This window comes from Oreochromis aureus, linkage group 10 (assembly GCF_013358895.1).
Source record: "Oreochromis aureus strain Israel breed Guangdong linkage group 10, ZZ_aureus, whole genome shotgun sequence".
Classification (NCBI taxonomy): Eukaryota; Metazoa; Chordata; class Actinopteri; order Cichliformes; family Cichlidae; genus Oreochromis; species Oreochromis aureus.
In genome coordinates this window covers 8564235-8577799 of record NC_052951.1, presented here as the reverse complement: position 1 = coordinate 8577799, position 13565 = coordinate 8564235, and the positions used below count along the sequence as shown (strand labels likewise).

Genomic DNA, 13565 nt, shown 5'->3' with positions numbered 1-13565 from the left:
TATTGCCGTATTTAATCTCATATCCCATCGTATCTCATTCTTACTCCCTTTGTGTAGATTTTGTAGGAGCATAAGTTGACGACTCCAACCAACATGAGGAGTTTCTGAGAGCAGGACATTTTTAAGTACAGACACCTTAATGTGTTTTGTGTTTCTTCTGCAATTCTCCTGAATGACATGTCATTCATTCATTCATTAACATCCAGTGTCTTCTTTGTGAACTTGCCTGTCATACAGTGATGGAGTTGAGGTTAGCTGGCTAAACCTGATAGAGTTTGACTTTGTTTCCTATTAATGAGCTTATAGCTTGTGTCATTTTTCTAATAGTGCCTGAAATCACTGTCTGAAGAAAAGGAAGATGTCAGATAATGGTTAAGGGTCAATGATCTGCAGAGCCAGGAGACAGAGGTGTGCTTCAGGTATTATGGACCCCATACTGTGTGTAAATTGTACTATGCACAACCCAGACACCACACTCAGCCATAGCACATGGTCCCAGCAGGGCCCTGTCTGCTTGTGTCAGGCAGGAGGAAAACTGGTATGGTCCTAGAGCTCCTCAAAGAGTATCTGTCAGATAAATTAATCAAACGTGTTACAGTCCACTGAGACACCTCAGCCAGCATAAGCAGTCAGCCATAGCAAACAGACACACAATGAAAAGCAGTGAGACATGCAGTGCAGTAAAAAAGTATTTGGACTCTTCCTGATTCCTTAGGTTTTTTGGGGGGATATTTGTCACACTTAGATGTTTCAGATCATCAAACAGTAATTAATAATACACAAAAATAACCTGAAAAAATACAAAAGGCAAGATATGATATGAGATACGGCAATAATATGATATGATGACACAGTTTTGCACCTTTACAATATAATTCGGTGTTTACACAGCTCAAATCTATTTATTTATGTAAGAAATCTCCTATGATGATTTCCTTTAATAAAGGAAAAAGCTATCTAAATTTAACCGCCCCTATGTGAAAAAGTAATTGGCTCCTATACCTAAAAACTGGTTGTGCTACCCTTATCAGCAAGACCTGCAAATCAAGCATTTGTGATCACTTCCAGTGAGTCATTCATGTCACTGTGGAGGAATTTTGTGCGGAGGTTTTTTGAACATGAATGGCCTGTGCAAACTCATGCCGAAGCAACATTTGACCGAGTCGTTCCAAAAATCATAAGACGGGGGGGGGGGTTTATAAACCCGGGTTCTGAAATTTAACCCGGGTTTATAAAAAGTGTGTTTATTTATAATTAATTAATTTGTGATTCAAGAAATGTGGTAAATACTTTTTTCATACAGGGCCGGGTAGCTTTGAATAGTTTTTGTCCCCTAATAAATGAAATTATTATCCAAAAAACAAATTTGGTATTTACACAGGTTAACCTTGTCTAATATCTAAACATGATCTGATGATGATCTGTGTGAGAAATATGCATAAAACTTAAGACGTGAGGCTGATACTTTTTCACAGGACTGTATATGCTTACTGTATATACAGAGAGATGTAAAAAGTACCATTACTGTTTATCTCTTTCTTTTGTCTCCCATAATGATCATAAAACAGTAGGATTGTGTTCTCTGTTTATTTTTCATACAGTGGAAAAGAAGCTTACGTTAGGCAGTTATAGCTTTGCTCTTGTATCTGGGATCAACTCAGACTAAATGCATCTTGCCCTTTTTAGGTTTGCTGGCCAGAGTTTTGGCTCAAAGTTTGAAATTCTTCTGCGTAGAAGCCCGTGACCCCAGCGAGTCACCGAAAGACACTAGACAAAGAGCAGTGGTCTTGCCAAATTTTGAAAGAGGTCTCTTGGACCTGCAGAAATGAACATCCTGCAGTGAGGAGAACATTCTTAGTTGGATTAGAGGCATGTTTGTTTACAAAGGTGGATGCGCTGCTCCAAGAGGAGGAGAGAAGAAAATATTAGGAAAGGAAGAGGAAGCTGTATAAGCAGTTTATGCAACATTCATACGATATGAAAAGACCCGTACAGTGTTGTATCAAAGGGCTGAATATTCAGGCTGACATGGGCAGAATCCTGTAGCAAACTAGACCTTCCTTGCAGCTACCAGAGAATTTTTAAATGGCTGCTCTGTTAATAATATTTTCTAATTCAAAACTATATTGAACTAAAAATGTACAACTATAAATGCCCTTTACATTATTATTCTGCTTATCATTACATTTCCACAGTTCTTTTCAGCAGAAAGAAAATAATCCGGAAGCTCTGAGCTTATGCAACAGAGACGCTCATACTCCTAAAAATATCAGTGCTTATCTGTGTCACGTGTAGCTTTAAAAAAAAAATAATATGGTGCAACAAAAATGAATGTTAACTTAAAAGAATTAATTGAAGAAATACATCCATGTGCATTTGATGTTTTGGAGTCTCAGAGTAGGGCCTTACATATTAGAGTACTATTTTGACACATAGGTATATTCTAATCTATTCAACATTTAGGTTTGGGGACCCTAAAAAGAGGCTGCTATAGTTGATCATAATTTATTCTCCTTTACAGTTTTGTACTTATATCATGAACGAGAGAAGACAGAACACACACCACATCTAGACTATCACTCCCCAGCTTTTTACACATGTAGGTGAACCCACATACACGCACATGCTATTGTTCCCTGCTGGTTGCACTGTAGGGAAAATGCTAGTGAAAGCCTCGGGTAGCCCCTGACACACACTCCTCACACCCGCATCTCCTTTTCCCATTTTTGAAGACTTTTCTCTTCTTTATATTTTTATAATTCTGGATGTGGGAGCAGGCATGGAAGAAAGTTTGAAAAGAAAAGACAAAAGCTGCCACCATCTGCCAAAAAATACAAATGTTGCCTTTCCTTTGCTCCTGCTTCTCTTTCCTTCCTACTTCCCTCCACCCTCTTCTTTGGCTCATACTTGTCCTTTTTCATACCACTGAGGGACAGATCATCTCTCCATTGTTCAGCTGGTACTAGTGAGAGCAAACTGACTGGCAGCAGAGGGAGGAGGTGTGTTAAAGTGTGTGTGTTTGTACGTTGTTGTTTTTTTTTTTTTGTGTCTGGCTGAGGAAGCCACGCCTCCTCTGAGCTGATTCCAGTCATCAGAGCTATAATGAGGTGCACACGACGCTCCCTGCCTGCCCACCCGCCTGCCAGTGTGAAATACTGTCACCATCCTGGAGGACAAACTCACACACTTTCACACTCACTCATTGATGGGACAGCAGCCCGTCTCCTCACACATGCTCATGCAGACACACACACTCGTATAGTCCTGGAAAAGAGAGGAGAAAAGAAGGACGGAAGAAAAAGAAGGATTTTACATCTCTTATTGCATCCTCTCTATGTGGTGCTGATTGTGGGCGCTGAACAGAAGAAACAAGCCCACCACTCGTGCGCACACATACACCTCTACCCCCGCAGCCACGGACTCTTGGATTAGTCTGCTCCGGTGTGGAGTGTGGGAGCTGCGGAGCGGACCAACATGGGGAACCAAGCAGGGAGGCAGGAGGAAACGGAGTCAGGTCTGCTTCTTGTGGTTTGCGTCAGCATCACATCTTTGTGTTTCGTTTGTCTTCTCTGTAAAACAAAAAAAACCCAAGAAAGATGGACATTTTCTGAATAGAATTTGCAATATGTAAGTACATTTAACAGACAAGTCCTGATTAATGAGTGCTGACTGTAGCGCTGGCTGAATGTGCCCTGGAGTTATAGAAGCTGTTTAAGCGTGTTACAAGTTTGCTGCTGCTTTCTTCTTCTATGTTGTCTCTGTGTGGTTTTGGATCTGGTGTGTTTCTGCATTTAGTCAGACAGCGCAGATCTGTATTTGTATATATGCGAAGGGCAAGTACTGAGTTAGGTTTGCCTGACAGTAAGCATGAGGGAACCTGCCAGAGGAGATCATTACACTCACATCCTTCCAATGCCCCGAGCTCATTGTGCCACTGTAAGATTCCTATTTCAGTCCCTCTGAACTGCTCTCAGCAGCACTTCATGCTGATCTTCAGACAACCAGGACATTTCACATCTTAAGCTTTCAACATTTCTGTAGCAAAATTAGCATAGCATCTTGTGTGCGAAGCCTCTTCATATAAAGTATTGAACAAAGACATTAATCACATCTTTATGTGCTTATGTGATTATATTTGCATGTTTAGACGTGGCTCTGTAAATACCAGACCCAGGTCATTGAGACACACACACACACACACACACACACATACAGTATTTTATCAGTGGTGGGCGTAAACTGCATCATTTCATAGCAGTGGCATGTGTTGTTGGATGATAAAGCACAGAAGGCTCAGATTGGAAGGCAGTGGTTGCAGGCTGCAGCTTGCTTGACAAGATTAGGTATTTCCAGTGTACATACAGCATGGAGCACACAGTTAATACATTATACACAAAAGATTGCTGATACTGAATTTAAAAGCAGGACTAAGAAAGTTGATGTTACCTTTGATCTCACAAAATTTTACCTGTTTACTAAGCAACATGTGGGTGCAAAGTACACTTTTACAGGTAGTGTAGAAGTATTTGTGGTGGAAATGAATTAGAGTGGACTGGTAATATGATGGATTAATAATCAGTTATTCTCTTTTAGCTATGAGAAGTGCATAAACGATGCAGTTACTAAATGCAGTACATACTTGATGATGATGATTGGTCCAGCCTCCCTCATGAACCTACATTATGAAATTAAACATTCCTTCTGCTATATTAGCTATTGAAGGGCCTATTTTTATTAACAACCCACACTGAGCTATTATAGCAAATGAAAATTGATCATCAAATGGCTTGAAATATTTTTTTATTATGCCTTTTCTTGGGTTTAAGATATGCCAAGAGGTATAAGGCCAATGATGCACAGAAAAAAAAAGATACTTAGGCTTTAATAAAGTCACCAGTCACCATCTGCTAAACAACAATATATTAATGGACGAAAACAGTGAAGTTTGTAATTCCTCCATTAGCTTTCTGCTACATCCTGACAGTTAGGCCAGCTGAGGTTTGTCAGACTGGGATTTAAAAGGAGAATAACAGCTCTGGTGCCTGAAGAATGGAAAGAAATGTGGGAACAGGAGGAACTTGTTCAGATTTGATTGATGGTGGAAGTCTAAGGAGTGAACTGTCTGCTGCAGTGATAAGCGGGTCGTTATCACGAGCAAACCACACTGATGGCTGCTACTGCAACAAGGCTCCCTCTCTCCTGACCAGGAGAGCAGCCAAACCTGTGGTCAGCGAGCTGTCGGCTGTTGATGAATTGTCTGTGAAATATGATCCAATAACAGTGGGACTATTTTCAGGCCTACAACTCAGTAAATTATTCACGTTTGGGGCTCAGGAATTTTTTAAAAAAAGGTTAAAGACATGGTTTGTAATGAGGTCAAATAGATTGTTGTGATTTTCATCTGGTCAAAAATGGGAATTTCAAACATTGATGGTCTCTACAGAATTTTGATTGGAATGCTTGGAGGTAGCTGTAATGTGTGAGGACACGACCAAAAATGTAGAGGAGCCTAATATTTCTGTGGCAGTTGGCATGTTGTCATTACAATAACATTGTTCTTTCTGTCCACACTCAGTGTATTAGTGTTACAGCAACATTAGGGCTCTTATGTTTAATTTGGAATGACCTAAAACACCAATCAAAATGTCGTTACCTTTAGCTCTCTCGGTCTGTCTACAGTGTATGTGTGGATAAATAGACTTGTTTCACTACTGAAAGTCTTTCTTATTTTCACTCATTTTTTGTATGTTTGTGTATGGGTCTTGGTGAACTGACACAGAAGATGTATTTTTGTATATTTAAGTAGAAGTATGCTCCTGGGAATCTAATTTTTAGGATTCACACAGTTTTACTTGGCTTGGTTTCATTTCAGAGATACAGCAACCTCTGCCTTTTCCTTTAAACACTGGGATATTTTTGCTTATTGACACTGTTATAGCAACCAAAACTGATGATGGATTTGTCTTAGCAAGCTTTTAAAATAAGATTTCCAGACCACCCCCGAGTCTCCTAATTCTAGTGTAGAGCTGATATTTTGAGACTTGCCAATTAAGACACTTTAAATGGTAACAGTCACTGTTTGTGCTGTTTTGCCTGTTGGTTGGGCTCCCATTCAGAGCAGACTTTTGCTCCAAGCCAAAGAATGTTGAAGGGCACGGAATAATGTGCCATGTGAATGGCATACCAGAGCAAATTCACACAGAGCAGGGATTTATGATGAGGAAGTACATTTGTCCAACTTCTGATAGTCAGGACACCGTGAGGAAGTAACACCAGTCACATTTTCCGTGGCAGTGGGCAATTGGCACAGTAAATACACCATCCATGCTGTAGTGCTTTGTGTTTGCAAAGGGAGGCGTGTGCTGTTTAAATGTCCTGTTTGTGTAACAGAGGCTGTAGCCTGGACATCAAAGTTGATACTTTTTTGTTTTCTTTTTGCCTTCATCCCGGAGCTCATAAAACACAAAGATTTATGATAGGGCAACTAACAATACATATATGACACTTGTCCATTACAAGAATGCTGGATCTGACATGCAAGCCACTAAGCCTGTGATTGTGTGTTCAATGCATACCAAATCAAACTTGACTTGATGTGGTTTGTATGTCTGTCAGCAGCTGGCTATGGTTCATCCTCAGTCTGGGAATGATAATCCTGGCCTTTCTGTCAATGTTAGCCCAGTTTTTGTCTTAGGAACAACAGGCCAAAGAAAGCTCACACAACTGTCACTTTATACTGGGTGTCATCTTGTTAATAATCTTGGCCCTAGTGTCTGGTCATACTAGAAAATGGAACAACGGGGTTCACTCACTCGGTACTCTCAGTGGTGCTGAGAACATGGTGAGTTTGAGAGTAATTGTACATTGTGAGACACGGCTAATATTGTTGTCCTTTCCATCCCCTGGAAAATCAGCAGACTTGGTTAGAGCTAGCTCATATTTTGAATTTGCATTAGTAGTTCATTACAGCTGAACTGTGCATAGATATATTGCATTATTATATAAAATCTGTTTCATTTCTATTGATTCTGGCTGGACATCAAAGTTGATTCTGGCTAACAGAAAATGCCAAAGTTCCTCTGTGTAATTTAAGATTCGAAGTTGTAAAGTTGCTAATTCAGTTTCTATTTTTTCCTTAATATTTCCAGAATATGTTGCTTTATTGCCTTCTTGTGATTACTCCAGGAGAGCAAATCAGATGATTAATTCAGTCCAAGTCTTGTAGTAGTCATTCTAAAGGACTAACGCTCAGATGGAAATCATCAGAAGCTTAAATCAAGCAATACTCATGACAACCTATAACCCATCACACTGGCTGATCCCTTAAACTCACTAGCTTGTAAAATGCCATATGATCCTTCTATGAGTCCAGTGTTAAACTATTTTCCATGTGGAGCATAGAGAAATCCTCCCTCTCAGTTGGCCTACTCATGGCTTGTGCTATTGGATTTCTTTTGTAGGGTATTGGCTCTATAAGTAATGTAAAGCCAAGTGGATCGGCATTAGGGCGCTGTGTTAAAAGTCTTAGCATGCAGGCCAGTTGCAGTGATTCAATCAAGATGATTAAAGAAGCCAAAGAACTCAGGCCAAGTGTCCCTCCTTGGCTTGCCAGCTCTCACGGTGCACCTCCCTGCTGAGTTGCAGAAGAAGCAGAGAGCTGTACGCTTTTCGTGTAGAAACAAGAATCTCAGCTCAGTCTGGCACACATTATGTCTTCTTTAAAGAGTTGGTGGAAGGTTTGCACGGTCAGTTGCTGGCACAATTGATTAACATGTCACCTGCTGACAGGTTACACCAATGGCATCAGATTAATGGGGTGGTTTTCTGCACTGAGGAGAGGTGCAGAGGAGACTGGGGAGGCTTGATGCTTTGATGCTTTGAGGCTCTTTGTCTGTGAGTAAATGAGCAGTTCATTGCCTTCATTTCAGCCTAGTAATAAAAGTTTGAATAAAGTCTACTGTGGACAATTGCTCTGCCATAAACCTGATGGCAGAGTAGCTGGCCAACCACTTAGAAGCATTTCCTGATATTGGTAAAAACTAGCTAAAAATCTGGTGTTACAAAGTAATAATTTTAAAAATGAGGTAAACGCCTATTTATTGTTGTATCCCAAATGCAGATAACAATTCAAATTGTCTTTGTACCGAAACATGGTTTTTAAGACAGGTATTAGACTGTAGTGAGACTTACCTGAAGGAACTTCAATTATTCAGATATTATCCATTGTCTCATTGTATTAAATATGCTTCTTGAATGAGAGCAGGTGTAAAAATTAGGTATTTTTAAGGAATTGTTGTGAAACACATGTTTGTGCTATATTCCAAAGCATCTTTATGTTTTAAAAAATGATTTTAATGGTTTTCAGTGGTCGACTGGCTGTTGTAACACAGTTCATCATCCACACTAATCTCTGCTTAGTCAGTGTGGCAGTCATGGAGCCTCAGTTCTGTCTATCTTCCTCTTTGGTAACAAGAAAGGAATGCCTGAGTCCTGGTATCTGACTGAAGGGCGCCTGTTGACCTATTTCATGTCCTGTCAGTGGGACAACAGGAAGTCCAAACACACAGACTGTGTTTCTGTCTCTCCTTTCTTCTTCCACCTGACTGGAAAACTGCACATCACATTTCCTGGAAGCCAGAGGAGAAGACGGATGAGTGGCAGTAAGAGATTCTCTTCCAAAGCTTGTTTATTATAGTGAAGATGCCAACGCGTCATTTCAGGTGCCAACTGTCTGACACTTGACCACCTGCAGTCATTATTTCACCATGACTCTTCACCCATGATCCTGCTGCTCTGTAAATTGAAGGCTTTGTGCATTCTGCTCACTGTGCACTCTGTCACCTCTTGGCAGGCTGGCTGGCTGGCAGGCGAGCTGCAGTTGACTGGTCAGTGTTGGACTGTGTCCATCCATACGGCTCCTACTGTGATTTGAAAGCTTATCTTCATTAGCAAAATTTTAAAAAGCCTGTACTCTGCATTAATGTGATGACTTTTCATTTTTAAAAAAAGGTTTGCGCTACTGGAAGTCATTCTGTTTGAGTCAGTTAGATAATTGGTTAATGTAAACAACACATTTATTTCATATGGGCAGTCTCCTTAATAACATGCATGCCGTTTTTGTAGTTGCTGTATAAACGGTGGTGGTATAGCTTGTATATAAAAATTCAAAGCTCACTTTTCCCAGTATTTTTTTATCTTCCTATTTATAAGAGCTAGTCTCCATAGACTGCATGCAGATTTATTCCTTGCTAGAAGAGGTACAGCCCTCAGTATGCCATTTACCTGCCCATTCCACTCCTTTTCATCGATTTAGTGCTTCTCAAATGTAGCTATAAAAGATTCTGGATCTGAGCGACCTACATCAAAGACGGTGCTAAATTAAGGAGAAGATAACTGCTAACTACCTCTGCTTTAGCTTTGATTTGTGAAAGGTTTGCACTTGCACACCCACAGTGGAAATGTTATTCTTTGAAGATCCTACAGTAAATATAGTTCTTGCACATTAATAGATTAATTAGAAATAGAAGTTTTTAATGTGCCCTGAAAACTATCAAGTCTGTGTTGTGCTTTCTTTCCTGCTCATGCCCTCAGCTAATATTACTGCTTTGGCTGAACAGTCAGATTACTGTAATGTATTGTGTGAATTAAGTGATGAGAGGGACCCCTAATTAGTGATGTTAACACACCTGCTTTCTCTCTTTCATTAGTCTGTAACAAAGTGGTATGTTTTACTCTCAGAAAACGTGATGGTTAAATGTTTTAATAGTTCTTTTGTTTACTTTCTTGGTTCTTGGACATTCGTGAAATTCATGTTATTTATAAGGAATTTATAAGTGCCTTTTCATGTCCATCTCAACTGTAATATCTCAGTAAAGACTCTTCGGATTTGCACTCTTTGATCAGCTATCATATTTTATATCACTGACAACACTCTAATTTAGACTCTTTCTTCTCAGAAAGTCATTCCACATTTAGCCAATTAGGATGGTAGTTTTAGTATAAAGTAATAAATATTCTCTAGCCAGTGACTTGAAAACAAACTAACTGGAGTAGTAAATGTTAAAAAAATACTGTCACCTGTCAGCAGTAATATCAAATGCTCAGTAACCTTAAGGAAGTTAAAACTGTTCTGAACCTGCCATAAATCCCAGACAGTAGGTTGATCTCAATGCCAATCTACGACTACTCATCCAATTACCAAATCTCATATAGAGCATGCTACTGAAACTCTATCAGCATGTATTTCCAAGCCACATTGTAACCCACTGCCACCCCAGCTCTTACTTTCATGTTGTATCTGACATAATCAGTGTCAGCTCTGTGTCCTGCTGCTGCTCTCCCTGCCTCTGACTTTCCATTTATGCACATAGCAGAATAGATAGCTTGTGGAACAAAACTATCATCACGTATAAATTATTGCAGATGTAAATATCAGTCTTCTGTTGACTGTAATATTTCTGACTGAAACATACTTCAAGTGGTTTTAATTAATGGTAATTGGTAGAATTTGGATACATTGGATTGCAAAGCACCTGTGATATGGAGCCTTGCATCCAAGGCTTGTTTCTGTAACTACCGGACTCTGTATACTAGTGTCTCTTTTTGCATGTGCTAACTGCTGGCATTGAGACTGGTGTCATTTCTCTGTGCACATGAAGCAGCTGTGGTGATGTCATGGTTAAAGAGGTGGGTGATCTAAAGATGAGTGAGTTCATGTGCTCCATCTGGGTTTTATTCACTAAGAGCAAGAAGAAAACATGAAGGGATAGCAAATGGAAGGCTGGCCCACAGTCCCATTCTTGGCATCAGTCATTCTCAAGGAAATAGCCTGATCTTAATCACTCCAGAATCTCTCTCACATAGACCTATTTAGCCTCTCTTTATTAGCACCTATCATTAGAATATGAGTTGGTATTCCTCTATTCTTCCCACGTATGGATGATGCTTCCAATAGTGCATAGTAAAATGTAGTAAACATTCAGGGCTGATTTTATGTTAACATCTTTCATGGGACTTCAGGAGTGCATTCTGTCCTCATTCTGCCAGTCATAGTTTTATCATTTGTGAAATGCAGACATGTAACTGCGAATGTTGATGCAATTCTTTGGATCTTTGTGAAGATCTGGGTCTCAGTTTACCTGACAGGATAAGAAGTTCTGCATTTATAAACTGTAGCATGCCTTCATTTCAGGCATGTGGCAGATCTTTTAAGGAGTGACAACACACAGTGTCCAGAGCCCATGCTACTATTCTTTATTTGCATAGTCTACGATTGTCTTTCAAATCTGATTGTTTAAGGATTTTAGGTCATCATTGAAAACTGATACAGTTGATATGGTTTTACTGCTCTGCTTTTGCAGCAAAGCTTCTCACTCCAGGAATCTTAAACAGCTTTGTACCCCAAAAGTTGTGCCAGTGTTGGCAGGTTCTGCCATCGTTTATACCTAATTGAATGAGGGGATAGTCTGTGCACATTAGCCCATCAATGGCACAGTACTTAAAGAACTCATGGGGGTATAGGGTTTTTTCTGTTTTGTATGTGTCTATGCTTGAAGTGTGTGCGCATGTTGCTCTGGGTGATGATCCGTCTCCTCTCACAGGATGCCTGTCTAGCCTTTGCTTTGGGGGCTTGAAGATGAAGCTGCATGTATTAGAGAGAGACAGTTCTGTCTCTGTCTGTGCTCTGCTTAAACTGCTCTGTGCCTGAATGCTCCACGTGCACAGGGACCTTTGTCATCCTTTGAAACAAGCAGGCCCCTTGTGTCTGTTTCGCTGTTTGCTGATGATCTGAAAACAAACAATACAGCGTTTTCAGGCGGCACACAACTCACGCCAGGCATCAGTAAATACTCTTCATATTTGAGAGGGGTCTGGAAAGGCCTCACGGCTGCGGCCCACATTGATGCAGTTAAGCTCTGCTGCAGTCATGAATGGTTACAGCGAGCAACAGACAGTGTCAGGCAAATGTACTGTTGTCCAAACAGAGAACAATATGTGAATAGGGTATAGTGACCATGTGCTGAATAATACAAGTATGAATGCAATGCACTGTCTGCTCAGTTAGTGTCATCACATGATGTTAACAAATTCCTGGTTCTAGCATTGGGGTATGTTGATTCTGTTAACCTCCACTTGTCTTGTGAAGCCTGCTACATGATAATACTACAAAAAACAAGTTTATTAATGGACGAATCGCAAATTATAAATCTGTACTCTGTATCATCACAGGATTTACATTTGCAGTTCAAGTGGACTCTCTTTTGTTTCTGTGTATTTTTTAGTTTCAAATTAAATGAGTATTTGATCCACTTTAGCTATTAAACACAATTAACAAGTTAGATCCTTGTAAATAATATTGTTTGTCTTGGTTTTATGAAATTTTCAGTGGTTCTACTTATTTAGCTACTCAGTGTTGAATGTATTTCTTTTGAAGGTTATAGTTATGATTTTAGCAGCTATCAGATGTAGAGGCTTAGATTTGTTTTGACATCTAAGAAGTCTTTATAACAAGTGGTCCCCGACACAGTCTGCTAAAGTGGCTGTGTAGCTGACCAAGGGAAGGAAACATTTTGTTTACACTTATTAATCAGTTTTGCCACTGGATAATTAAACACTGTTTCAGTATGTACTTTTTTGTGTGTTTTTTCAGGTGTACAAACTGTCAAGAAGTCTGGAATCCCAGCTCCTAGAGATATGCCCTCTGCCATAACAAGGGATCGCAGCTCTTTGAGGGACCAGCTGAAGAGCAATTCCACAAAGAGACTGGTTTCCAGTGCCAGCACTTCCAGCCTCTCCACCCTGACAAGGCAGACACGTAATTCAGCCAAATCTCGTGCAGATGCAGAGGGCCAAGAAAAGAGTCTTCTGGAAAGCCAGGTGAAGGAGCTTCTTGCTGAGGCAAAGGCTAAAGACCTAGAGATCAGCAATCTCAGGATGGAGTTGCAACGCTGTAAGGGTAAAGCCTCTTCTGCTTCCTCCTCACCCTCATCCAATTCTGTTTCACCTCAAGAACCTGCAGCCAATCGTGAGCAAGGACAGATGGGGGAGGCCCTTGTGTTGGTTGGGGAGCTGAGGGAGAAGAATGGGAAGTTTCAGAGGGAGCTGGCAGCCCTCAGGGAGGAGAATCAGGCACTGAAGGAGAAGCTGCTTAGCTTGGAGGCATCTTCTATCTGTAGTACAAACACAAGCACCTCCTCCAACCCTTTGGTGAATGGCCTGTCCTCAGACTCTTCAGCTCTGCAACAGCATAGTCTCCCCTGTACTGCCAGCCTACTCAAAACCTCTGGATCTTCCAGTTCTGACATCACCAAGGGGTCCCCATCACCTGACTCCTCAGAGTTTGAGAAGATCCCATCACACTCAGAATCAGCAAGCAGTGGTGTTAGTGGGAGCACTGATCAAGCAGGGGCAGTTAACAGTGCCAGAGGTCAGGACATCTCCTTGCAGAGCCTAACTGAACAGATTCACAAGATGGAGGAGAGCCACCACAGCACATCGGAGGAACTACAGGCAACAATACAGGAGCTTGCTGACCAGCAGCAAGTGGTGCAGGAGCTAACAGCTGA

The 13565-nt window shown here is 40.6% G+C and overlaps 1 protein-coding gene across 7 annotated transcripts in view; it reads left to right on the top strand.

Moving 5' to 3' along the window:
• specc1 (sperm antigen with calponin homology and coiled-coil domains 1) overlaps positions 1–13565 on the top strand; it is a 74411-nt gene that overhangs the window by 21273 nt on the left and 39573 nt on the right. For 6 of the 7 annotated variants that reach the window (XM_031754729.2, XM_039618086.1, XM_039618085.1 and 3 more), the window contains exon 4: positions 12650–13565. This exon is cut by the window's right edge and continues 646 nt beyond it. In XM_031754729.2, the coding sequence (XP_031610589.1) occupies positions 12650–13565 (916 nt within the window). Of the gene's footprint in view, positions 1–3151; positions 3515–12649 lie in introns of those variants that run through there. The other variant, XM_039618088.1, reaches the window with a different exon arrangement.